This window comes from Carassius auratus, chromosome 13 (genome assembly GCF_003368295.1).
Source record: "Carassius auratus strain Wakin chromosome 13, ASM336829v1, whole genome shotgun sequence".
NCBI lineage: Eukaryota > Metazoa > Chordata > Actinopteri > Cypriniformes > Cyprinidae > Carassius > Carassius auratus.
The window spans coordinates 5,868,681-5,893,889 of NC_039255.1; the positions used below are offsets into that span (position 1 = coordinate 5,868,681).

Below are 25,209 nucleotides of genomic sequence, written 5' to 3' on the forward strand. Positions count from 1 at the left end.
CAGGAGACCAGAAACCAACTCTTTTCCCTCAACAAAGGCGGTCTGTGGTGAGGGAAGTCAGCCTTTAAACCAAAAAGAGTGCAAACGGAATGCAAAAACGGTTCTTTTGTAAGAGCAAAGACGTTCTGTTCTTCTCCTTTTCCGCTGAGTCCAGCTGTTTTAAAAAGCTAAAAGAAAGCGTGCTCCTCTGGGTGTGTGAAGTTGAACAGCCCAAAGACCACGCCTGTCCTGGAAGGAGGAGTGGATGAAGGCGTAAATGCAGAATTTTTTCACTGTCAAACTTTACAACTGCAAAGGAGCTCAGGGCAAAAAGTCCGAAAATGTCCGGCGTAGCATCCACACTCGCCAAGAAGAGAGCCGTGGCGGCTGGTTTCGGGACGAACGCCAATGCGGTGAAGTACCTGAACCAGAACTTTGAGAGTCTGAGAAGTGAGTGTCTGACCCGTGGTCAGCTGTTCTGCGACCCAATGTTCCCAGCCTCTCCCGAATCTCTGGGCTTCAACGAACTCGGTCCACGGTCGCCAAAAACCAGGGGTGTTGTGTGGAAAAGACCCGGGGTGAGTTCCTGTCAAAGCATCATAAACGTAGTTTTAAGTTATGCGTCATGTAGGTAAAATCATTCTATCTATCTATAGATCTAGCTTTATCGTTGTGGCATGAAGCATTCAGCTCTTGATTTTCCTAAAAAGCTAAATATGCCATTGTCAACACGTGACTCATCCCATGAGAATTTAAATGGAAAACTGGCAACATAGAACAACTTTCCAATGTTTTATTTTGCCATTTCTGCAGGAGCTGATCTCCAAACCTGAGTTTATTGTTGGAGGGGCTACAAGAACTGATATTTGCCAAGGAGTTTTAGGTAAGCAAATGCCCTGCTAGGTGCAGATCTAACAGATTTAAAAGTCCACAAGGTGTTTGTGTTTGTTTGAGATTTACCAAAATGTCTAGCATTTTATGAAGCTCTGTTGGAGTTTAAACTAGTTTGTATGATCTTATAATGTATTAATATTGCACTGCTGTTGGGACAGATGAGATCCTGTAGTTACTCACACATGAGAGAAGTCTTTGTGCACTTTTTGGGGAAAACACTTTAGCCACTGCTGGTTTCTGCTCTGGTATTTGTTTTACTTGCAATGAATCTGTTTAGCTGGGTGGAGAAATCCTCATGAAGTGGGCTGTGATTTGCACCATTGCATAACACAGAGGGCGAGTACTGTACAGTTGATTCTGTGTTAATGTGCTAGATATTTTGTAGACATTTTTTGCAGATTTTACTTAATTACTTATTTCTGTGTATTTGCCTAAATATTATTTTCTTTACCAAAAAATATTATTTTCGTATTTATTAAGTTTGATTTTATTATTTGTTTAATATTTTTTTATGAAGTCAGTTTGAGATCACATCATGTCCATAGGCTTGATCAAAGGCTCATGCAACAGCCTCGCTAAACACTCCAGAGAGGCAAACATTATTATTAAATGAAATGGTTTCTCAGTCCTACTTCACTTTTTTTAGTGTGAAATAGAGCTAGAATTGTTATGACACTGGTTGAGAAAACTGCAAATAAAGCCTGTCAGTTTCAATGTTACTATAGTAACACTTTTAGTGTTGTTGCACGTCATATCATTGGGAACATATTGCCATAGCTGTATGAAAGATGAAAGCTGAGTCATTCAACTAAAAAGGAAACCGTTTCTTTGACTCAGTGAGTTGTTGGCATACTCATTTCAAAGACTAGTAAGCTGACATGTGGAAGAATCTGAAAGGCAGTTTATGTAGAGGCATGCAGCTAAACTGAGTCGTCTTTGTGAAGATTATGGAATGCACAGGATTTTGGAGCAGGACAAACAATGTAGGCTTACTAACAAACCGCTGGAGGATTGAATCTCAGCATTTGCAATTGAGCATGTGGGAAAATATAGCCACAGACATTAAAATTCTGCCATTATTTACTCCCCTTCATGTCATTCCAAACCCTTTTGTTTTCTTTCTTCTGTGGAACATACAAGAACAAAAATTACATAGTTAACTGCTCTTTTCCATTTCAGTTACAAATCAAGGGGACTGAAGCCTTCATGTTTAAACTCTTAATATTTTGAAATTGCTCATTTGCATTCTTCATTTCTGTGCTTTGATAAAAAGTGTTCCTTGTTAACATTGATTATACCTTTGTATATGTAAATCTTCCAACCACAAGAGTTTCCTTTCTGCAGGTGATTGCTGGCTCTTAGCGGCCATTGCTTCCCTAACCCTCAATGAAGACGTTTTTGCTCGTGTCGTACCATCCAACCAGGGCTTTGGGCAAGACTATGCAGGAATTTTCCACTTTCAGGTAAACAAAGTAGATATGAAAGTTACGTTGCACTTGGACATCTTTTGAATAAAAATATGTTAAATAATTGTGATGTTTGCAGAGAGATTAAGTTTTAAGGAATGTAGCCTTGAAAGGAGGTTGATAAAGCATTTTGGGTTAGAGGTTGCAAAGTACTGTACTTGCTATTTTGTTTCGGGAGGTTGCTTGGATGTTGCCAGACCTATTCTAGCTGGTTTCTATAGGCAGTTATTAGACAGATAGATGTCAAATAAATGTTATCACTTTTTAACAAAGACTCAAATTGACTCATTGGTTACATGAATGGAATGTTTTTTATCAGGACAGGAAGTCAAACTGACTCCAACTTGTTCTAAGAGGAAGTGCATGCTCAGTTCCTCTTTGTGCTCAGCCTTAATGTATTTTTAAATTCCACTTTTTGCTGTCCCACTTGGTTTAATTATATTCAAGCATTTAAGTAATTTCCTGATCGTAACTGTAAGTGACGCCAGAGATTATTCACAGGCCTTTCAGATGTAGCAGGCGTATCAGTCTGTGCTTTAGCTCTTGATGCTGAGCATTTGTGCGTTATATGAGGTTGTGTCTTAAATCGAATCTGTTGTGATTCCTCCCTAATTTAAGTACATCTGTTTTGACGGTTGCAGTTGTGGCAATTTGGGGAATGGGTGGATGTGGTGGTGGACGATCGATTGCCAACTCGAGATGGAGAACTGCTGTTTGTTCATTCCGCCACAGGCTCTGAGTTCTGGAGCGCCCTGCTGGAGAAGGCCTATGCTAAGTGAGTCATATAATCTCATCTTTTGTTGGGTTTGGAATGTGTTTGTCTTGTATCATAACAGCCACAAGTGCAGTCTAGCTTACATTTTAAAATCTGCCTATTTGTTTAGTCTGTTTTTTTGCTTTTAAAATGATTATAATTCATTCTATTTAAATAATAAAAAAATGTATACGAACTTCATAGCCAAAGCATTTATTTTATATTTTTATATATTTTATAAATATATTTATTATTGTGATGCAAAGCTGATTTTTCAGCATCATTACTCCAGTCTTCAGTGTCACATGATCCTTCAGAAATAATTCTAATATGCTGATTTACTGCTTAAGAAACATTTCTTATTATTATTATCAATGTTTAAAACAGTTCTACCGCTCAATATTTTTGTGGAAACCAAGATACTTTTTTTCAAGACTTTTACATCAATTTAAGGCACCTTTACTGCATTATTTATTTAGTTATTGAGTATTCTTTTACCTTAAATTATAAATATGTGGTTCCCGCTTTGCAGAGTGATCAGTAGTCATACACATGCTTTTATACACTATGTTGGTAGTTTTATTTTTTGCACACACATTGTGTTCTCTTATTCAGAGTGAATGGATGTTATGAAGCTCTGTCTGGAGGTTCCACCACAGAAGGTTTTGAGGATTTCACTGGTGGGATTGCAGAAATATACGAGTTGAAACATGCCCCGTCCAACATGTTCCAAATCATCCGGAAGGCCCTGGAAGCTGGAGCTCTGTTGGGATGCTCCATAGATGTATGAGCTCTTTAGCACACAAACTGGAGGATTAGTTCAACCAAAAATGAAAATCCAGGCAGCAAAATAATGCTTATTTCACATAGATCACCAGTGCAGCAGACTCTGAGGCCATCACATATCAGAAGCTTGTGAAAGGACATGCCTACTCTCTTACTGGAGCAATCGAGGTTAGTCATCGGAGTGTCTTTCATTTTGTTGGCTCCTTTTGCTTTACTGTTCAATTAATGCCTTGGATTTGCTTTAGACATACACTAAAAGAAACATACTCGTTGACATTTACTGTATATCTATAATCTTGTCAGGTTAATTACCGAGGCCGAAAGGAGAAGCTGGTCAGAGTTCGTAATCCTTGGGGTCAGGTGGAATGGACAGGGGCCTGGAGTGACAAGTAAGACCCAAAAATTCAAAACATATTAATTTATCAAGATGTGTATTTACTGTATCATCCAGTTGCATTAGTTTGAAATGAAGCTGTTGTAGTGTTATACAGTAGTTTATTCACAATATAGCTGGACCTTATTGTGTAATTATGTCTGCGTATTTTAGCTCTTCTGAGTGGAATGCTGTCGATCCGTCTGAACGTGAGAATGTGAAAGCAGAAGATGGAGAGTTCTGGTAAAATTCAGTTAAAAATCATACCACCATATCGTAATCATAGTCACATCAACCACAACGCTGAAGCTCTTTTTGACACAATTATTCACTTCCTGTTTGCACTTGTGTAGGATGTCATTCTCAGATTTTATAAGGCAATATTCCCGCATAGAGATCTGCACTCTGACCCCGGATACACTGACATCTGACTCTGTCAAACACTGGAGTGCAGGTAAATTTGATGGCACCTGGAGAAGAGGCTCTACGGCTGGTGGCTGCAGGAACCATCCATGTAAGCATGTTTATATTTCTGTAACCGACCAAAAGGTTTAAGTGGGCGTGACATAAACGCATCGGCTCAAATTAGTCTATCAGTGGCAGAGTCAACTTTTTGTTCACTGTATAATAAAATAAAAATTCATCCTCTTAAATGGTCATCTTAATTATTTGTCTTCCACAGACACCTTCTGGATGAATCCTCAGTTTAAGATCAAACTGGAGGAGGAAGATGATGATCCTGATGATGATGAAGTGGGCTGCAGTGTGGTGATTGGCTTGATCCAAAAGAACCGGCGTAAGCTGAGGAAGTCTGGAGAGGACATGCACACCATTGGCTATGCCATCTATGAGGTGGGGTGGCTAAGATACAAATGTTTGTCTCTTTTGTTGTACATTTAATGACATTACCTGTGAAGGGCACTGTTTATACAACTATTCCTTTTCTTTATTTCTAGGTGCCTCCTCAGGTAAGCTCAGTGGAATAACTTTAAAAGGATTTCTGAAAATTAAGAGAATAAACATAAATAGTAACAATGAAGCATTAGAAATATATTCTGCTAAAAATACTGGTAAAAAATATCCACAGAAAAAAAAACACATTCAAAACCACCTAGTAATGCCCTAGAAACCCCCAAACCCCAGCAACTGCCGGGTAACCACTCATAACCCCCTAGTAGTGTTGACACCAGTCACATTTTCTTCAGAAAATGTATGAATCTGGTTTATTGTGCCTCTGGTTTTTGATCACCTCATTGCAGTTCCACGGGCAAAAGGACATTCATCTGGATAAGAACTATTTCCTGACCCATGCTCAGAAAGCTCGATCAGAGACATTTATCAACCTTAGAGAAGTCAGCACCCGCTTCAAACTTCCTCCTGGAGAATATCTCATTGTCCCATCCACATTCGAACCGCACAAGAATGGAGACTTCTGTGTGCGTGTGTTCTCTGAGAAACAGTCTGAGATGCAGTAAGGATTGTCTCTTTCTTATTACCTTTATTTAACAAGGAAAAAGATGCACTGAGATTAAAATCTCTTTTACAGGAGTGTCCTGGATAAGATAGGCAGCAAAGTTTGCATATACAAATAAACAACACAGTTAGAACATACAGTACTAATACCCGCATACAAACATATAACCAATTAAAAACAATTGCACACCTATAACTCACTCTCTAGTTTAAGTAGCCAAAATTTAGTCAAAAAGTCACCAAGTTTTTCTCCTTTTGGAGAAGATTCCAATCTGAAGTGGAAGCATAAGGGAAGTTTTACCAAGTTCAAAAAGATTATAATTTGATTGAGAACATAATGAGTAATTGCCAGACAAAGTCCTTTGAATAAAACAACAGATATAAAATGGTAAATAACCCAATATGACTTAATATATCAATAGATCCCAATGCATTTTTTTGTGAATACTCGAAGACCATACAACTCTTATGTATTGTTCACAATGATGAGTTGAAAATTTACAAATGGTAATAAATCTCAGAGAATCTTGGTACAATGCATCCAAGGAGGCAGGAATAAGAGGGAGCATGCTGAAAAGTAGCTGACACTTACTTCTTCCTCAAATTTAATGAAAAGCAAAGTTTTTCTTACATTTTTGCCTTAAATACTTAATGTGTGCACCAAAATGTAATGTGTCATTAATAATAATACCCAGGTTTTTATACTTTAAGACTGACGTAATTTGACTGCTCTGAGAAGTCCAAAGAACAATTTGTTTACTGGTGAAGTTTTAGAATTTGAAAATAACATGCATTTTATTTTTTCAACATTTAAAACCACAACAGAACCTATAATGGATAATGTCAAAAAGAGACTGTAAAAAAGCCACAGATTGATACAATACAATAAACGATAGTATCATATTCATAAAAATGGAACCTTTCATTATCGATATATATATATCGATATTTATTTATATATATTATTTATTATGACCCTCAAACCTTATTCTTCCAAGAGTCTGTAGTCACAAAAATAGTTGTAGGCAAGGTAAAAAAATAAATAAACAGTAGATAAATGTGGTCAGTGTGTGTATATTTGTTTCATTATGCATATATTATATAAGGAGGGGTGCTTTATGACCTGTGAGATTCTCATTTCTATGTGATACACCACTAGGTTTATCTACTGTCTCTGTCTCTCATATTTCTTCCAGGCAATGTGATGACCCTGTAGAGGCAAACATAGAAGATGTAAGTTCAATTTTCCTGTATTCACTTCCGTCTTATACTGCTATCATTGACTTTATTAATGTGAACATCATCAATAAACCTCTTTTCTGACTCCCCAGGAGACAGTGTCTGAAGATGAGGTTGATGCTGGCTTTAGGGGACTGTTTACTAAACTAGCAGGAGATGTGAGTTATTTTAGACCCTGCATAATGTTCATGAATTGCCTTGATAAACATGAAACATGTTTGACGTAATAAATATAAAAATAATGTTTGCTTTTCCTAAGGACATGGAGATCTCTGCCAATGAGCTGCGAACAATTTTCAACAAAATTGTTGCAAAAAGTTAGTCTTTTCTTATATATATACACACATTGTATTCATAAACACATTAACTAAACAATTTGTCTTCTGCTTACAGGAACAGATATTAAGACAGATGGTTTCAGTTTGGAAACATGTAGGGTCATGGTGAACCTCATGGATGTATCCTTTACAAATAGTCCAACAGGCAGTACATTTCTGTGTAAGATACATTTCTGTTTACCTTCTCAGTATTTCTGAGAGCTGTTTGACTTAACTCTATTGCAGGAAAGTGGCAATGGTAAACTAGGGTTAGTGGAGTTTGCCACTCTTTGGAAGAAAATTCAAAAGTATCTGGTAAGTTTGTATTAGGTGTGGCATAGAAATTCTAAAATTCTACCTGTGAACCTCATGTTTGTTGTCTTGGGCTAAAATCCTTGTCTTTTAAGGTCATTTATAAGAAGAATGACATGGATGGGTCCGGCTGTATGAGTACACCAGAGATGCGAATGGCTTTTAAGGAAGCAGGTACCTTTGACCTTCATTTAAACTTTTAGTTTTAAAAAGAGTTTTTAATGAAGGAGCAGCAAGTGGAACTTCAAAGTAACCTCAAAGTAACTTGATTTACTGGTAATCATTGCACAGGGTTCTCTCTGAATGACTGCATTCATCAGAGTCTGGCTGCACGCTATGGAGACGCAGACATGAAGATCGACTTTGATAACTTTGTGTCCTGTGTAATGCGCCTGGAGATGATGTTCAGTAAGAACCGCACATTTTTTTTCCTGATTGGTTGAAATATGTTTTAATTTTATGTTTCAATGTAGTTATTTTTTATTGTCATTTTATGGCTATGAATTTGAAAATTTATTTCAATGTGTTATTATTTTCATTTCCACCTTGTGTGTGCAGCATGTTTTCAGTAATTCATTGTTCCAGAGGCATTACATTGTATTTAATGTGATTTTGTTTATTTTTGATGTATGTATTATTTATATTTTTATATCAATTAAAAACAAGTTCTTCAACTTTTTTTTTTTTTGTAGAAGTGTTCAAAAGGATTGACGTGGACAGCACTGGGTTCATTGAGTTGGACTTCTTCCAGGTACTGAATGTCTTGTAAACTAATAGCACTCTATGTCTTAATGTTTATTTATTTTTTTGTTAGAGCTTTTTAAATTGTTCTTTTTCTTTCTTTCAGTGGCTGACGTTTGCTATGATTTAAAGGCACAGAGGAATATTATAAATAGTTTTTTTTTTATTGTGCTAGTATAACTAAATGCTTAATTAGTATATTGGACCACCTGGAATTTGTAAATGTGTCCATTGTACTTTGCTACCGACATAAGCATAGTTGCCTGTTGTTTTATTTGTAACGCACTTTCCTCTTATTGCGGTGCTTGCAAGGCATCACTGTTTTGCTTTTTTTCCCAGTCTATATTGTGTTACTTATTGAGAATTGTGCAATTACTTCAAATTATATTTAAATAATACTTAAAATTAATTTATTTTCACCTGATCATATAGACCATACCGACAAATGACCACATGACGATGCTCTGGCAATGAATCAGGCATCTTGGATGTGTAAGCAAGCGCAATAAAATGTAAAACCAACAGTAAAATTACAGACCTAATGAAATCACTTTACAAACTCAGGATTTTTTACTTGTGTAAAATTGAAATTAGCCACATTATTACAGGAAAGGACCACAATTTGATATTGATAATTTTTGCATCTGGTTTTGAAAGGCACAAAACTATTTTGATTCAGTGCACAGGAACGTTCAGTCTATTTGTTGTTGTTGTTGTTTTTGGTGAACTTTATAAATTTTTTCAGATGTAATATATTTAAGCCTGAAACTGAGTTTTATTTTCTCTGCTGCCTTGCAAGCACTGGTATTTCCTTGTGTAAATTCAAATAAACTTTTTTATTATTATTATGGACCATTTGGAATTTAAATGCATACAATATACAGCCTTGTTGCTGTAGACAAACAAATAAAGTTATCTTTTATTATTTGTACCATGATTATCCAGTGTGCATGTTATTTAGTGGCTATATCAGGGGTGTCGACTTTTATGGAGAATTTCTGTCATTCATTTTCTCTACTCAGTCTTTTGATGATTGGCTCATTGTATTTTGGCGAAGATTTTAAAACGAGCTGTTTATTCATAAACTCGTACGACCGTATATTTTTTATAGATAGTGTTGTTTTTATTTCCGTTAGAAAAGTTATAACAACGGGACCCTCTCAAATCCACCATAATACGGACCCGTTATTTGCAAAGCTCTTTACTGTAGGCTAAGTGCACTTGTCGGTCTCAGTGTCTATCGCTCCGCCTACATTGGACTCTGGACATACAAACACACACACACACTGAAGCTTTAATACACTAGTGCACCGCTTATCTTTCGGGATAATATAACTGTATATATCACACATCCCATAAAGAGAAGAGACTCACAGGAGCGCAGTTGCCAGGCAAGTTTTGCAGCTCTTGTATTTCTGCCCTCAGTGAATCATGTCGAGATTTATTTCGCTCTCTTCTGTCCGTGTTGCTGGACTCCGTCGGCCTGCTGTTAGTTTGTCGCATTGAACACATTATTCAGTGTCAGATATGCATGTTATGCTCATATTAAAGATTGAAAACATCTTATGTACTATCGCTCGACGATGCAGTTGAAGTTAATCATTAAATGATCCGCTGTGGTTTGCGAAGGCTGAATGTAGTTACTAGGACTTGAAATGTTTGGCATGTCATACATTTTTTAAATGAAATAATGTACAGAACAACCATAGACACTTAACAAATCGCCACTAAAAGTGTTTTTAAAATGTTACGTGTTATGACTGAGGTTTAAAAACGGTTCTGTCGTGGATTTCTCTTAGTTTTAGTACGTTTATTTAAATACAATGCAGGCTGTGATTTGTGTTGAGGTGAATGGGAGGGAGGCCCCTCAGTCTGTTGAGTTTTGAGGCCAGAGGCACAATGCAGTCATTGATACAGAGAGATAAAGAGAAATATGATGCTAATGCTGTGACAGTATATACATAAAATTATTTGCCATACCAATATTTATGTGTAAAAATTGAGTGATTCTTGTAAAGCAGTTTATGAGTCTAAAAACATTGCAGCATTTAACCAGAACTTTTGCATTACATGTGTTTTGTTTGCATTTTAACCTTATTTATATGGAATAATATTTTAAAGTAATTTTGAGTAATCTTACTGAGGCCACATCCTTCAGTGGAACCGAATAGTATTCAGATACTAAAGTTAGTGTTAAAATATTTTGTAGAATTGCCTTATATTAAACTAAATATCAAAACAAGTAGCATCTGTAAACAAATTATGCACAACTTTTCTCTGAACTAAACATTTTTTGGGTCTTTTTTTTCAATCACCAACTGTTGAGTTCACCACATTAAAGTATTCCACTAATGTTTTACAACCACAAAGTACAAAAAATACTTTACAGATTTTTTTTTACACACGGTATTCATTATTTAGGTCATGGTGATGATATCCCATAAACCTTCATGTTAGCCGGTACCACTTTCTCCAGGGCAGTACCCTTTTAAAAGCTACTAACATATATGCTTTAGGTACTAATATGTGCTTTTAAAGTGCTAATATGTACCTTTTAAGATACTGATGTGTACTATTTAGGGGTAAATAAGTTACAAAGATGTAATTTTTAGACTTTTTTTTTTATCTCAGAGTGTATGGTCTTACGAAAGTAAGTGTACATAATTTGCATTTACATGTCAATTATAGAGTTTTTACTCAGTCTTTTTTAATTTTATTATAATCCAAAACCCAATGCAATGTACTTAATGTCTTCACACAATTATCTAAGTATTTGAGTATGAAACACTTTGCTATCAGTTTTGCTATTTATACCCACTCTCATCTCACGGCATCTCCAGCATGTTCTCATACGGAGGAATCTCAGCACAGATCAGTACTAACAGGCTAAAGGCAGATGGCGTGGGCTCTTTTGAGCAGGCTTTACACTTCCAGAACCAGGACTTTGAGTCCCTCAAACGGGAGTGTTTGGAAGGGGGCTACCTATTTGAAGACCCCTGCTTCCCCGCCGAACCCCCCTCTCTCGGCTTCAAAGAACTTGCCCCGTATTCCTCCAAAACCCGTGGTGTGGAATGGATGCGCCCCACGGTGAGGGAAAAAGATTTTCTTTTTACACTACCTCTTAGTCTCTTATGCTCAACAAGACTGCATTTATTTGATCAAAAATACAGTAATATTGTGAAATATTGTTACAATTCAAAACAACTGTTTTATGTTTTAATATAGTCTAATTTGTAATTTATTCCTGTGATGGCAAAGCTGAATTTTCAGCAGGCAGCCATTACTTCAGTCTTGAGTGTCACATGACCCACCCGATCCTTGCAGGTCATAGTCGGAATGTTTATAACCGCACTGACCCCTCCCTTCTCTCTATTGCAGCTGTTGTACCGATTATAAAGTCACATACACATGGATGTTTCTGTAGACAAACTTAGTCAGAGTACATGTTATTCATCCTCTAAGATGGTTTCATGCAGATCATGTTTCTCTGGCATCATACGAGTGGCCATTCCAAAGCATGTAATTGTTTTTTACATAATACATGAAAATATCTTATTTTCAGTTGCCAGTTTAATACAGTTAACTAAAACCAAAACAATTTTTTTAAACTTTAAATAAATGTTAGTCAGCTAGCTGACAAAGCAACTTTTACTTGTACTTTTTTTTTTTTTTTTTTTTTTTTAAGTAAAACTGAAACAAAATTTTTAAAAACCTATGTGGACATACAGTATTAATAAAATAAAACAAACAAAAATGAAAAATATACACAAAATTATGAAAACTTTACAATTACTGTGAAAATATAAAATACAAAAAAAAACATTTTTTATTATTCTATAATAGTATCCTAATGATGCTACTCTGATACCCCCCCCACACACACACACACACACACACACCAAAAAAAGAGCACACACACAAACAATTTAACAGATTGTTGATTTTTTTTTTTCTTTGCATGCAATTACACTAAACAAAATTATAAATGCACACTTTTGTTTTTGCCCACATTTTTCATGAGCTGAATACAAAGCTCTAAGACTTTTTTAATGTATACAAAAGGCCTTTTTCTCCTTTGGAGATGGCTTATGGTAGAGTAATAAAAATTCAATTCCCGGGCAACAGCTCTGGAGGAAATTCCTGCATTCAGCATGCCAATTGCACGCTCCCTCAAAACTTGCAACATCTGTGACATTGTGCTGTGTGATAAAACTGCATATTTTAGAGTGACCTTTTATTGTGGCCAGGCTAAAGCACACCTGTGCAATAATCATGCTAATCAGCATCTTGATATGCCACATCTGTGAGGTGGATGCATTATCTCAGCAAAGGAGAAGTGCTTAATGAACACAGATTTAGACAGATTTGTGAACGATGTTTCAGAAAAATAGGCCTTTTGTGTACAAAAAAAAATCTTTGAATGCAGCTCATGAAAATGGGAAAAAGTGTTTTGTTTATTGTTTTGTTCAGTGTAATTACTTTTTACCCCTCTAATCCCTCCTTTTCTGCAGGAGCTCAGTGATGATCCTCAGTTCATTGTGGATGGAGCCTCACGCACAGACATCTGTCAAGGAGCTCTGGGTAAGTTTTCTGGTTGTACAAAAGTAATCTAGTATGCATAGTTTCAGAGTGGTTTCCCAGGCAGATATTATGTGTCATCCAAACCTATAGTTTGCTATAGTTATATACGTTACACTTCCAGGAAAAAGTCTGCACACACCTACTAGTAATATTTTCTGTTTTATAGTGATACAAAAGTCATCAACACTAGCAAATGACACTAATGGAAATTATTTAAAACAAAACACTTGAAAACTCAACCCACAGTGATAGTGTATGGTCACCCTGAAACTGGCCGCTTATGGTTTCTGAGGCTGTGGAAAATTCCTCAGCTCTGAGGTAGAGAGCTGAGTGATGTACACAGGAATGGGTTTGACACAGGCCTCACAGAGAAAATAAACCCCACCCCTTTCTCTTTGTCCCCCTGCTGGCTGTAGATTGGCAGTTCAACTGCTGTGTTTTATTAAAAGACAAAATATTGATAAGCATTTTTTTTTTAAAGGATTTTGGTATTGCCATTTAAATTGCTCTTTGAATTAGTGGCTTTATTATGTTTCACCCTGTATCATCTTTTTCTTGACCAGGTGACTGCTGGCTCCTCGCTGCTATAGCCTCGCTGACTCTCAATGAAAGACTCCTCCACAGAGTCGTCCCTCATGGCCAGAGCTTTCAAGATGACTATGCTGGAATATTTCACTTTCAGGTTCTGAAACACAGTTGCATATTGTCGATAGTCTAGCCAAATATGAAGAAAAAGTCACTTTCACTCAGTAAATCTGCGTGGGGAGATCTTTTCCGCACCCAACATGTATTCCTAATGAAATGACTGTATTTAACAATAAATGTGATTGCATCTTTAATCTGGTGTCCTCTCAGACATTTCTTCATACTGACCACTGCGCACCATGTGGATGTTCAGTTCATTACGTTTGCTTTTTTCTGTTGTGCAGTTCTGGCAGTTTGGTGAGTGGGTTGACGTTGTGATTGATGATCGGCTCCCGGTGAGAGATGGAGAGCTCATGTTTGTCCATTCAGCAGAGGGAAATGAGTTCTGGAGCGCCTTGGTTGAAAAAGCCTATGCTAAGTATGTCCTGATAGACATTATTGTAGGCCAGCAAAATATGTTCTTACTCACAAAATTGGACTGTCTCTATCTTTATTTAAGGTTTTACTATAGGTTAAGTACAGTCTCCTCACTTGTGTGTGTGTATGTTTGTTTTGTACCAGGCTAAATGGCTCCTATGAAGCTCTCTCTGGAGGATCCACCACTGAGGGTTTTGAGGATTTCACTGGAGGGGTTTCAGAGATGTTCGAGCTCCGCAAAGCTCCAAGAGACCTGTACCGAATCATCAGCAAAGCCCTGGAAAGAGGCTCTCTGCTGGGTTGCTCTATCGATGTGAGAACTTCAAATAGTGTCTCTTTAGACACTGATTGATGCACTTGTTTTTTTTTTTTGTTTTTTTTTTACATCATTCTAGATTTAGGGTGCTTTCACACTTCGGTTTGCTCGATTGCCTGGTCCGAACCCAAGTTCGATTGATTCATATTATTTATGATTGTATACCAGATCACCAGTGCCTTTGACATGGAATCTGTGACATTTAAGAAGCTGGTCAAAGGTCATGCTTACTCGGTGACTGCTCTCAAACAGGTAACGCTCCCAGTATATGTTGCTCATAGACAGTTTATTTAGGAGTTTAATTTTAGGTGCCTTCATGTGTGCAATCTCTCTTTTACAGGTGGAATTTAGGGGTCGTACAGAGAGGCTTATCCGTATCCGTAACCCATGGGGTCAGGTTGAATGGACGGGGGCCTGGAGCGACAAGTAAGTAATGACACAGAAACAGTTATTCAGTTCAGCCCAAGTCATTGAGTAAGAAGATTGTGTATGTTTCCTCTCAAGCTCCCCTGAATGGGATGAAATCGATCCATCTGAGAAGGATGACTTGCACTTACGAATGGAGGATGGAGAGTTCTGGTGAGCTGTATCAGCAATACAAATTAAAGGAATAGTTATCCCAAAAATGAGGCAATCCAAGACATAGATGAGTTTGTTTCTACATCAGAACAGATTTGTATCAATTTAACATGACATCACATGTGGACTCTCATTCTGATGACACCCATTCACTGCAGAGGATCCATTTGTGGACAAGTGATGTAATATCACATTTCTCCAAATCTGTATTGATGAAGAAACTCATCTGTATCTATTTTTATTTTTGAGTGAACTGACGCATCAGAAGACCAAAAACGCATTGTGTACACTCACAGCATAAAAAAACAGCTCCCTTTTCCCCAGGATGTCGTTCAGTGAGTTTTTGCGGCAGTTCTCCAGGCTGGAGATTTGTAATCTGACTCCTGATGCTCTGAGTGATGATGACCTGAGCCACTGGAACACCATCAAGTTTCACGGTGCCTGGCGGAGAGGCAGTACCGCAGGAGGCTGCCGAAACCATCCCAGTGAGAAACGCCCCTGTTTACATCCAGCGATTTTATCAGCTGAGGTCAAAGAGTGGCTGTATTATTGGTCGTACTGGACGTCTCTACAGCTGGAAACATTGATGGGATTTACAACTAGCCATAGGTTTAGAAAAATATGATCAAAATTCTGATTGCCAATGAATTTTTTTACTTATAAAATTACAATATTTGGATCTACACTACCATTCAAAAGTTTGGGGTCGGTAAGATTTTGTAATGCTTTGGAAAAGTCTCTTATGCTCACAGAGGCTGCATTTATTTTTGATCATTAATGCAGTAAAAAAACAACAACAACAACATAATATTGTGAAATTAAAATTTAAAATAGCTGTTTTGCTTTTTTTTAAATGTATTCTAAAATGTAGTTTATTCCTGTGATGTAAAGCTGAATTACTCCAGTCCTCAGCATCACATGATCCTTCAGGAGTCATAATATTCTGATTAGGTGCTCAAGAGTCAAATTGTTATCATTATAAATGTTGGAAACAGATTGCTTGGTGAATAGAAGTTTCAAAAGAACACCGTGTATTTGAAATATAATTATTTTTTAACATTACAAAAACCTTAACTGTAGCTTTTGGTGTGCTTGCTGAATAAAAGGTATTAATTTATTTTAAAAAGAAATCCTACTGACCACAAACATTTGAAAAAAAGTGTATTAAGCATCATATCACGAACAAGATGAACAATTAATAATGCATGCATCAAACTCCGCTATCAGCTTCATCTGGAATTTGAACCCATAACTGGTTTGTGTTCCTCTGCTGTTTGGCAGACACGTTCTGGATCAATCCACAGTACAAGATCACATTGCTGGAGGAGGATGATGACCCAGAGGATGAAGAAGTGGCCTGCAGCTTTCTGGTGGCTTTACTGCAGAAAGACCGCAGACGGTACCGGCGCCACGGACAGGACATGCACACCATCGGCTTTGCTATCTACGAGGTGGGGAGCAAAATCGGTTGAGTTAACAGATAACTGTGTTCCAAAGGGAAAAAAAATGCCTAATTGTTTTCCTTCTTTTCCTCCTCCTTGCAGATTCCTGAAGAGGTATGAACCCATGAATTTCCTCTTGATTATTCACAGTGGAATAATTTTGTGTACTGCACAGATTTGTCATTTCCATCTGTGTGCAGTATGCAGGCTGTCAGAATGTGCACCTTAAAAAGGACTTCTTCCTGACACACTCATCGTGCGCCCGCTCTGAGACCTTCATCAACCTGCGGGAGGTCAGCACTCGTCTCCGTCTGCCTCCCGGTGAATACATTATCGTCCCCTCCACCTTTGAACCCAGCAAAGAGGCTGATTTTGTCCTACGAGTCTTCACTGAAAAGCAGTCCCAGACAGAGTGAGTGTTTGTTCTTGTTTGAGTGCTTTACTCCGTTGCTTGCAGAACTGGAAAGTTGCTTCTATAACGATTTAATCTGTTGTTGTTTTTTCTCTCTCAAAGGGAATTAGATGATGAGATTTCAGCTGACCTGGAGGATGAGGTAAGATTACATTGTTAAAAAAAAAAAAAACACCTTCAGACAAACATTAGATGCCATGGCGTATTCTTTAGACTGTTGAATAAACCTGGCTGGCTCTTTTGTTTTTTTCTTGCAGGCAGAAATTACAGAAGATGACATTGATGACTCTTTCAAGTCATTGTTTGCCCAGCTGGCTGGAGAGGTGAGTGAATATAATAGAGGTGAGTTTTTTGTTTTGAATGAGAAGCTTAGGTTTAGATAAAACTGGTTCTGAATGTTAGAATATTGCAAATAAATAATAACGTCTGAACATTTTTACTTGTTTTAGGATATGGAGATATCTGTCCGTGAACTCAAGACTATTCTGAACAGAGTAGTGTCCAGACGTGAGTAACACACTATTCTTCTTAAACCTGGGGTCAGTGCAGTCAAAATGAATCTGTTTATCTAAACCGGAATGAACCGTTTCTTTCTCAGACAAGGATCTAAAGACAGATGGCTTCAGCATGGAGTCCTGCAGAACTATGGTCAACCTTCTGGATGTATTCTTCTCTGTTTAAATACAAATTACTGTATGTTCTGTTGACAACATCTGTCATTCTGATGATTACTATGGAAAATCATTTTAACTCATTCCTGAGTTGGTAAAAAAACAAGCCGTAATCCTCTTTACATTAATGCAAAATAGAATTTAGTAGACATTATGATATGTTCCTACTAATATCCAGCGACTACTAAATATTGTCCCACACAATAATTTTTTATCAACAATTAAATGTCTGTGTCTGTTGTTATGTCCCCACCAATGCCTAAATCAAAATACAGTGGAAGTCTATATTTTAAGAAATTCTGGATGTTTAAAATCAGAAACATAAAGTTCATATGCTATGTTTACTGGTTTTAAATGCCGATGACAGTAAAAATTTGTGCAGAAAGTTTACAAGTATATGGTAACTGTATAAGAAACATTTATTCTGGTGTATTGGCTTGCTAAATAATTTAAGCAATTTTAAATTTAAGTAACATCATGCCAGTTGTGATCAGACAAGCTGCATCTGTTTTTACTCTTGACTCTGTTCATCAGAAAGATGGCAGTGCACGGTTGGGTTTAGTAGAGTTTCAGATTCTCTGGAACAAAGTAAGGAAGTTGCTGGTGAGTGCCTTTTTTATTTACTTATTTATTGCAAATTTCACACACTCTGAAATGTACAGACATGACATGCAAAAAAATAAAAATAAAGCATGTACACGATTTACTAATTTGTTCTCTCTGTGTACTAAAATGTGCACATGATTACTATTTAATTCCATCTGTTTGTTAAATCATGCACACAATTTACTAATTAATTCTCTTGATTTATAAATAAGCGTACATTAATTCTCTTGATTTATAAATAAGCGTACTATCTTTTTCCCTTCATGCCATGTGCAGGGCTCGGTAGAAATGTTTATAGTTTCTTTAGTATAGTGTTCAAAAGAAATATTTCATGCTTTGTTTTCCACTCAGGGGATCTTCAGAGAATTTGATATTGATAAGTCGGGTACTATGAGCTCTTATGAGATGCGTCTGGCTGTAGAATCAGCAGGTAAAGAGGCACTCATTTCATTAATTGGCACACGCTCACAAAAAACATGAATGGAGGGTGAATTTAGTGTCCATGAATATTTGTTGTGAGTCTTGGTTTTTTAATAAGGAAATATTTTATTCAATAAGGATGCATTAAATTGAACTAAGACATTTATAAATCCAACAAAAGATTTATATTTTAAATAAATGCTGTTCTTTGGAATTTCCAATTTGTCAAAAAATCCTGAAAAAATAGTAATGGCTGCTGAAAATTCAAATTCACAGGAATAAATAATGTTTATAAAATTCAAATATAAAACAATAATTTTAATAGTATTAATTGTAATAATGGCTCACAATATTACCGTTTTCACTGTATTTTTAATCAAATAAAATCCAACTTCGGTCAGCATAAGACTTAAAATATTGTACATATAACATAAAACAAATATTTATATTACCAACCCCAAAATTTTCAATGTAAATAAACATAAATTAATAACATAAAATCACTTTGAGGTTTTCTCTAAAGGACCATAACTTTCTTTACAGGCTTTAAGCTCAATAACAGACTCAACCAGATCCTTGTAGCCAGATACGCTGAGAACGAGGTCATCGATTTCGATAACTTTGTCTGCTGCCTGATCAAACTGGAGGCCATGTTCAGTATGTTGTTGTTGTTGTTGTTTTTTTGTATCACATGGTGCCCCCTAATATATTTATATTTTTTAATATTAAACACTTTATCCCATGCAGTGTTTTTCATAGTCTTGCACTTCCCTTGTAGGATCTTTTCAGCAGTTGGACAAGGATGAAACAGGAACGGCTGAAATGAACCTATCTGAGGTGCTCTGCTATTGATATCAAATGTCAAAAATAACCATTTACAGAACACTAATCACTCATTCTCCTTTTTGTTGTGCAGTGGCTCTTCATGACTATGTGTGGCTGAGGTACAACACTTTGTGAACATCCAATTCAAGAACCTGCTGAAAAGCGAAAAGGAGTGCTGAACTCCTCATGCAACAATCCTATTTCCACTTTAACCTCATTAGAATAAAGTACTACTATTTTTTAAGGATTTATTTTTCAATCTTAATAATATATATATTGCAGTTACACTACAAAGAAACAACCTCTAATGAGAAACGCTGCCTGAAGAGGACCTCCACTCACTACTTCTGTAATGAATGATGGAATGGCTGAGGAGCATTATGTGCATCGGATAAATATATGAGATAACGTGAGCTTGCTTTTTGTCTTAACAGAAGACCAGCCTTAATTTACAAAAGGCTGTCTATGAATAGTGCCATAGTGGGAGAAAAATAAACCACAGCACTGCATGTTCTCCTATAAGGTGAACTAATGCATCCTATTAAAAAAGTTTTAGGTGCACAATGTGTAATTGTGTAGATATTGTCACTGATTTCCCATGATCAGAGTTTCAAAATAAACTCTGTTATACTAAACTTGCATAACAAACTGTTTTACTTCATGTGTTCTGAAAACAAATCCAAAAACCTGAAACGTTCTTACAAGTGAGTCATGGAGCATTTAATGGTGAATTTTGTTAAATGAATTCTTAAAAATGATAGCATGTTTACGCCATGTGATAAAAATAAATAAATAAAGGGAATTTCAGCTTTTCTCTCACAGTTCTGACCTTCCCCCCACAAAATTCAGAAAAAAGTCAGAATTGCTTGATATAAACATTCTTGCAATACCAAGTTTACATCTTTCAATTATGTTTTTTGTTTCTGCACCCCACCAACCAGTAATGCCACACTCCTAGAATAAATAAAAACATCTTTTATTCTCACTTCGATCATTGAAACATAGAATCACCCAATAAAGCTGAGCTCCCAGCTAACGACCTGCTGCTCACACTCTCCACCAGTGACGTGTGCTCCACCCTGAGCAGGGTGCACACATAAAAATCGGCTGGCCCTGATGGCATTTCTGACCGAGTGCTCAGGGCCTGTGCAGAACAGCAGGCTGATGTATTTACTAACATCTTCAACCTCTCCCTGGCCCCAGCCATTGTCCCTACCTGCCGCTCTTTCCGTCACGCCAATCATACCAAAATGTTTCAAAGGGCTGGTACTCTCCTATCTGAAAACATGCCTGCCCCCCAAACTGGACCCATTTCAGTTCATCTACAAACCCAACAGTTCAATTGAGGATGCCATTGCCTCAGCTCTCCACAATGTCCTAAATCACCTGGATAAAAGTAATACTTAGTCTGAATAGTATTAATCGATTTCAACTCTGCTTTTAATACTGTGATTCCAACTAAGATGATCTCAAAGCTAACTGACGTTAGCATCAGCCCCTCTCTCTACAGCTGGACCTTGGACTTTCTCACTAACAAACCACAGTCTGTTAGGATCTCCTCTATCCTCACATTGAATGCTGGTGTACCACAGGGCTGTGTTCTGAGCTCAGTTCTCTATTGCCTTTTAACCCATGACTGCATACATTACATGGCTCTAACTCCATAAACAAGTTTGCAGATGACACCACGGTGTTAGGCATGATCAACAGCAACAATGAAACTGCCTTCAGGGAGGAGGTTCAGCACCTGTCAGTGTGGTGTGACGACAATAATCCCGCACTCAACCCCTAGAAAACCAAGGAACTGATTGTGGACCCCAAGCGGACTAGGAAAGACCACACACACATATGTACCTACATCGATAGTGCCCAAGTAGAGCATGCGTCTAAAATGTCACCTGTCCCCCCACATCCTGCTAAACTTTTATCAATGCACAGTTGAAAGCACCACAAGGCCAGCCCACCACCCACCACGCACGCAGTCATCACCTCATTCAGACTATAAGTCGCACCTTAGTATAAGTCGCATCAGTCCAAAAATATGTCATGATGAGGGAAAAAACATATAAATCACACTGGATTGTAAGTCGTATTATTTAGAACCAAGAGAAAACATTACAGTCTACAGCCATCTCGCCGCTGTAGACAGTAATGTTTTCTCTTGGTTCATTTCTCTCGGTTCATGGTAAATTAATTTTTATAAATAAGTCACACCTGACTATAAGTCACAGGACCAGCCAAACTATGAAAAAAAGTGTGACTTATTGTCCGGAAAATACAGTAAGTATGGAATTTGAGAGGAGAAAGGGTTACTTGCTAGGGATATTGTTAGGAAGTGATCTTCAAGTTCATTTTTAATGATTACAGTAGTTAAAACAGCTAAACTTCAAAATTTTAGCTGTAAAATGCCACATGCAGTAGCTAATATTAAGAAATATTTTGTGCTTTTACTTTTAAAATGCCTATCCATATACACCTATGACTCGCTAACAACAAAATGATTCGCGAACCCGCTTTGAACTCCGGAAATGACTCAAATGATTTGCGAACCAGCTACGAACTATCGAACTGATTCAAATGATTCGCGATCACCAAACTGACTCAAATGATTCGCGAACCCGCTTTGAACTCCCGAACTGACTCAAATGATTTGCGATCCCACTCCGAACTACCGAACTGATTCAAATGGTTTGTGATCTGCGAACTTATTCAATTGATTCGCGAACCCGCGCCAAACTCCCGAAATGACTCAAATGATTATCGAACCCGCATATGTGTTTTCATAATTTCATAAAACACTTTTTTTTTGCAAAACACAACACAATTGTCTATGTAATACACACAAATGTATCAGTAGCCTAATTAACATTATGGCAAAGGTATTTCCAAATGTTTTCTTTTGAGACGTGTGTGTTATATTTTGAATGTGGTGCTTCATTTTGCAAGCGATGTGAGGCATTTTGCATTTTGTGTGTGCAATTCTTGGATTTGTGTGAAAAAAAAAAAAATTATATTTATATATATATATATATATATATATATATATATATATATATATATATATATATATATATATATATATATATATATATATATATATATATATATATACACACACACACACACACATACATATATATTGATCCCTGATTCTGGATCTTGTATTTTTTCAATTGTACACTCTTAGAAAAAAGGATTCATTGGGGTTCTATATAGAACCACAGAGTTTTTCCCGAACTTATTCAAATGATTTGCGATCCCCAAACTTATTCAAATGATTTGCGATCCCGCTCCAAACTCCCGAAATGACTCAAATGATTCGCATATTTGCCAGTGTTTAAATGTCTGTACAAAAACAGAACTCTACTGTAATATTAAATTATATGTTTTAATTACTTTTCTCACTCATTGTAAACAACAGCGTTTAGTTTCGTCCTACTTCAGTTTATTTCCAGGTTTAAATTATGTCTGATTCTCTTTTAAGAAATCTTTGACCAGACTGATTTAAACAGATTTAAAATACAGCTACAATTTGTAATAATACATGTGAAGTGATTCAGGGATGTTACAGTTTTTATCAAATGCTTACACATTAAATCTTTACAGATTAATGCTTCTGAAAGCTGTCACTCAAACAGAATTACACACCAAATCTGCAAAACCATGCACTTATTTATCAGCCTTCGACTCAGTTTTCATAATTTCATAAAACATTTTTTGTTTTGCAGCAATTGTCTATGCAATGCACACAAATGTAGCAGTAATTAATATTATGGCAAAGGTATTTTCAAATGTTTTCTTTTGAGACGTGTTTGTTATATTTTGAATGTGGTGCTTCATTTTGCAAGTGATGTGAGGCATTTTGCATTTTGTGTGTGCAATTCTTGGATTTGTGTGAAAAGTAAAAAAAAAAAAAAAAAAAGATAGGCAAAGTTTTAATAAAAATGTCAATAAAATTGCATTTAAAATCTGAACTAAGTGATGTTCATGCATTGTTTATAGCTATATATATATATATATATATATATATATATATATATATATATATATATATATATATATATATATAGTAAACTATTAGAAAAAAGGGTTCATTGGGGTTCTATATAGAACCAAAGGGTTATTTACTCAGAAAGGATCTATAATGACAAGAAAGAAGCCAGATTTTTGGAGAAAAACTGAAATGGCACTCTTCGTGTGATATTGATTAACTACATAAAATGATATAAATATATACATTTTCTAACCCCCATATCTTGAATTTTGTGATCATTCACATGCATTCATAAATGCATTTGAATACATCGAATAATGCATTGAAAGAACGCACTCAAAATGCACACTCGCACTAGTATGACTTCATCATGTAACTTTCAGTGGTGGACAGTAACGGAGTAGCTTTACTTCGTTACTGTACTTAAGTACATTTTTCAAGTATCTGTACTTTACTGGAGTAGTTTTATTTTGAGTAACTTTTACTTTTACTTCACTACATTCCAAAGCATAAGATCGTACTTTTAACTTCACTACATTTCATAAAACATATCGTTACTCCCTATATCACGTGCTCCGACACGCAGAAGCGGTGTCTGATTCATCATGAACGAACTGAGTCTTTTCAAAATAAACTTTAATCGGATCGCGAATCGCACCAAACGATTCGTTTACGAATTAGAATGATCCGATTGCAGCTGCTCTGGAGTCGACCACTCACTGATTCAAATGAACCGTTAAGTGCGAGTCTACAGAAGTAAGAACCGGCAGATCTTGTGAGCGTGCACGCGTCTGATGATCATATTTAGGTCAAAATTGTCAGTTGTTTGGGAACTAAATCCGCTGTAAAGAGTGATCTTTTTAAGCCCATGTTACAGGTACCGGCTGGCACCACATAAACAGCTTATATGCTCTCTCTGAAAACAGGAGAAATAAATGAGACCAGGCAAACTCTGCGTCCGTTTTTCGTCTCGCTCAGCAGAAAGAGGAGAGAGGATTTATTAGACATTCACATTTTAAATCCTCCTCTGTTACAAACACAAAATGTTCACTATCAAATAAACACGACTTCAAAATGAAATACAATTTGTCTTTTTTTTCATCTTTCAGCAAATACTGAGTTTTAAGTTTGGGGTGATTAAATAAATCAAACTGACAATAACCACGGTTACCCTTTAAGTTGTATCTTTTTAACTCAAAATAAAACACAGATTATGTCATCACTTACATATAAAACATAGTTTGTTACCATTTACATATGGTTCCTAAATGCATTTTCCTCTTCCAGCAAAAGTAATTTTTTTACTCTTCCCAAAATGCATGAGCTGACAGACTTTTAACTTATTTTTAACCACTTTTAAAATATAAATCACATTTGTTTTAACATCAGCTTTTAACCCTGACAAACTCAGTTTTTAACATTAACCTTTCACATTTTACACAATATCATACATTTTAAAACTGTACAAAAATGTTCAAGGAGCTAAAAATAAAACTCTTCAGACGTGACTTTGGTATTAACAGGTGACATTAACAGGCGCGAAAATGTGGCTACTACCATATACAATTATGTCCACATACTCATTACATAGCCTTATTAGCGAACATTAAAACATTCAGTGACATGTCAACATATTACACTTCAGGTAATTAGATTAATTTAATTTTCCACCAACCTGAAAACAGGAGAAATAAATGAGACCAGGCAAACTCTGCGTCCGTTTTTCGTCTCGCTCAGCAGAAAGAGGAAAATCGCAAAGCGGACAAAACTGACGTAAAGCCCCGTGGAGCACAATAAATGCCACACTACCCCCTGCTGGCGAACTCCACAATTACTCCTCGCCTCTATATAACATGTCTTAGTCAAAGGATGGTGGAACCAGGTAAATTACCTCTGAACAAATATTCGAAAACATTCATTTTAAAATTTCAGAAATTACCACAAATGTGATAACACTTTTAGTGGGC

At 36.5% G+C, this 25,209-nt stretch overlaps 2 protein-coding genes and 1 long non-coding RNA gene across 4 annotated transcripts; 2 read left to right on the top strand and 1 right to left on the bottom strand.

Moving 5' to 3' along the window:
• LOC113112426 (calpain-2 catalytic subunit-like) lies at positions 1–9,265 on the top strand. The gene is made up of 21 exons (XM_026277992.1): positions 1–557; positions 793–862; positions 2,218–2,336; positions 2,981–3,114; positions 3,709–3,877; positions 3,964–4,047; positions 4,183–4,268; positions 4,427–4,495; positions 4,606–4,766; positions 4,935–5,104; positions 5,209–5,220; positions 5,512–5,723; positions 6,922–6,958; positions 7,057–7,122; positions 7,224–7,281; positions 7,358–7,422; positions 7,528–7,596; positions 7,689–7,767; positions 7,885–8,001; positions 8,286–8,344; positions 8,441–9,265. Exons 1-21 carry the CDS (start codon positions 321–323, stop codon positions 8,462–8,464), a joined length of 2,097 nt encoding a protein of 698 aa, XP_026133777.1. The 5' UTR covers positions 1–320; the 3' UTR covers positions 8,465–9,265.
• On the top strand, positions 7,935–21,303 carry LOC113112425 (calpain-1 catalytic subunit-like). 2 transcript variants are annotated; one of them, XM_026277991.1, is made up of 23 exons: positions 7,935–8,001; positions 8,286–8,344; positions 11,175–11,421; positions 12,846–12,915; positions 13,479–13,597; positions 13,845–13,978; positions 14,122–14,290; positions 14,462–14,545; positions 14,634–14,719; positions 14,798–14,872; positions 15,197–15,357; positions 16,154–16,323; positions 16,417–16,428; positions 16,515–16,726; positions 16,829–16,868; positions 16,984–17,049; positions 17,176–17,233; positions 17,325–17,389; positions 17,932–18,000; positions 18,355–18,433; positions 18,967–19,080; positions 19,202–19,260; positions 19,340–21,303. In XM_026277991.1, exons 3-23 carry the CDS (start codon positions 11,176–11,178, stop codon positions 19,364–19,366), a joined length of 2,115 nt encoding a protein of 704 aa, XP_026133776.1. In that variant the 5' UTR covers positions 7,935–8,001; positions 8,286–8,344; position 11,175; the 3' UTR covers positions 19,367–21,303. The 2 variants fall into 2 exon arrangements, with proteins under 2 accessions (XP_026133776.1, XP_026133775.1); XM_026277990.1 differs by lacking the exons at positions 7,935–8,001; positions 8,286–8,344 and adding an exon at positions 9,366–9,725.
• On the bottom strand, positions 16,028–25,164 carry LOC113112428 (uncharacterized). Its single transcript, XR_003293432.1, has 2 exons — positions 24,918–25,164; positions 16,028–16,856 (listed from the first exon to the last, which is right to left on the bottom strand). It is a non-coding gene; the product is annotated as an uncharacterized LOC113112428 (long non-coding RNA).
• Between the last annotated feature and the right edge of the window lie 45 nt (positions 25,165–25,209).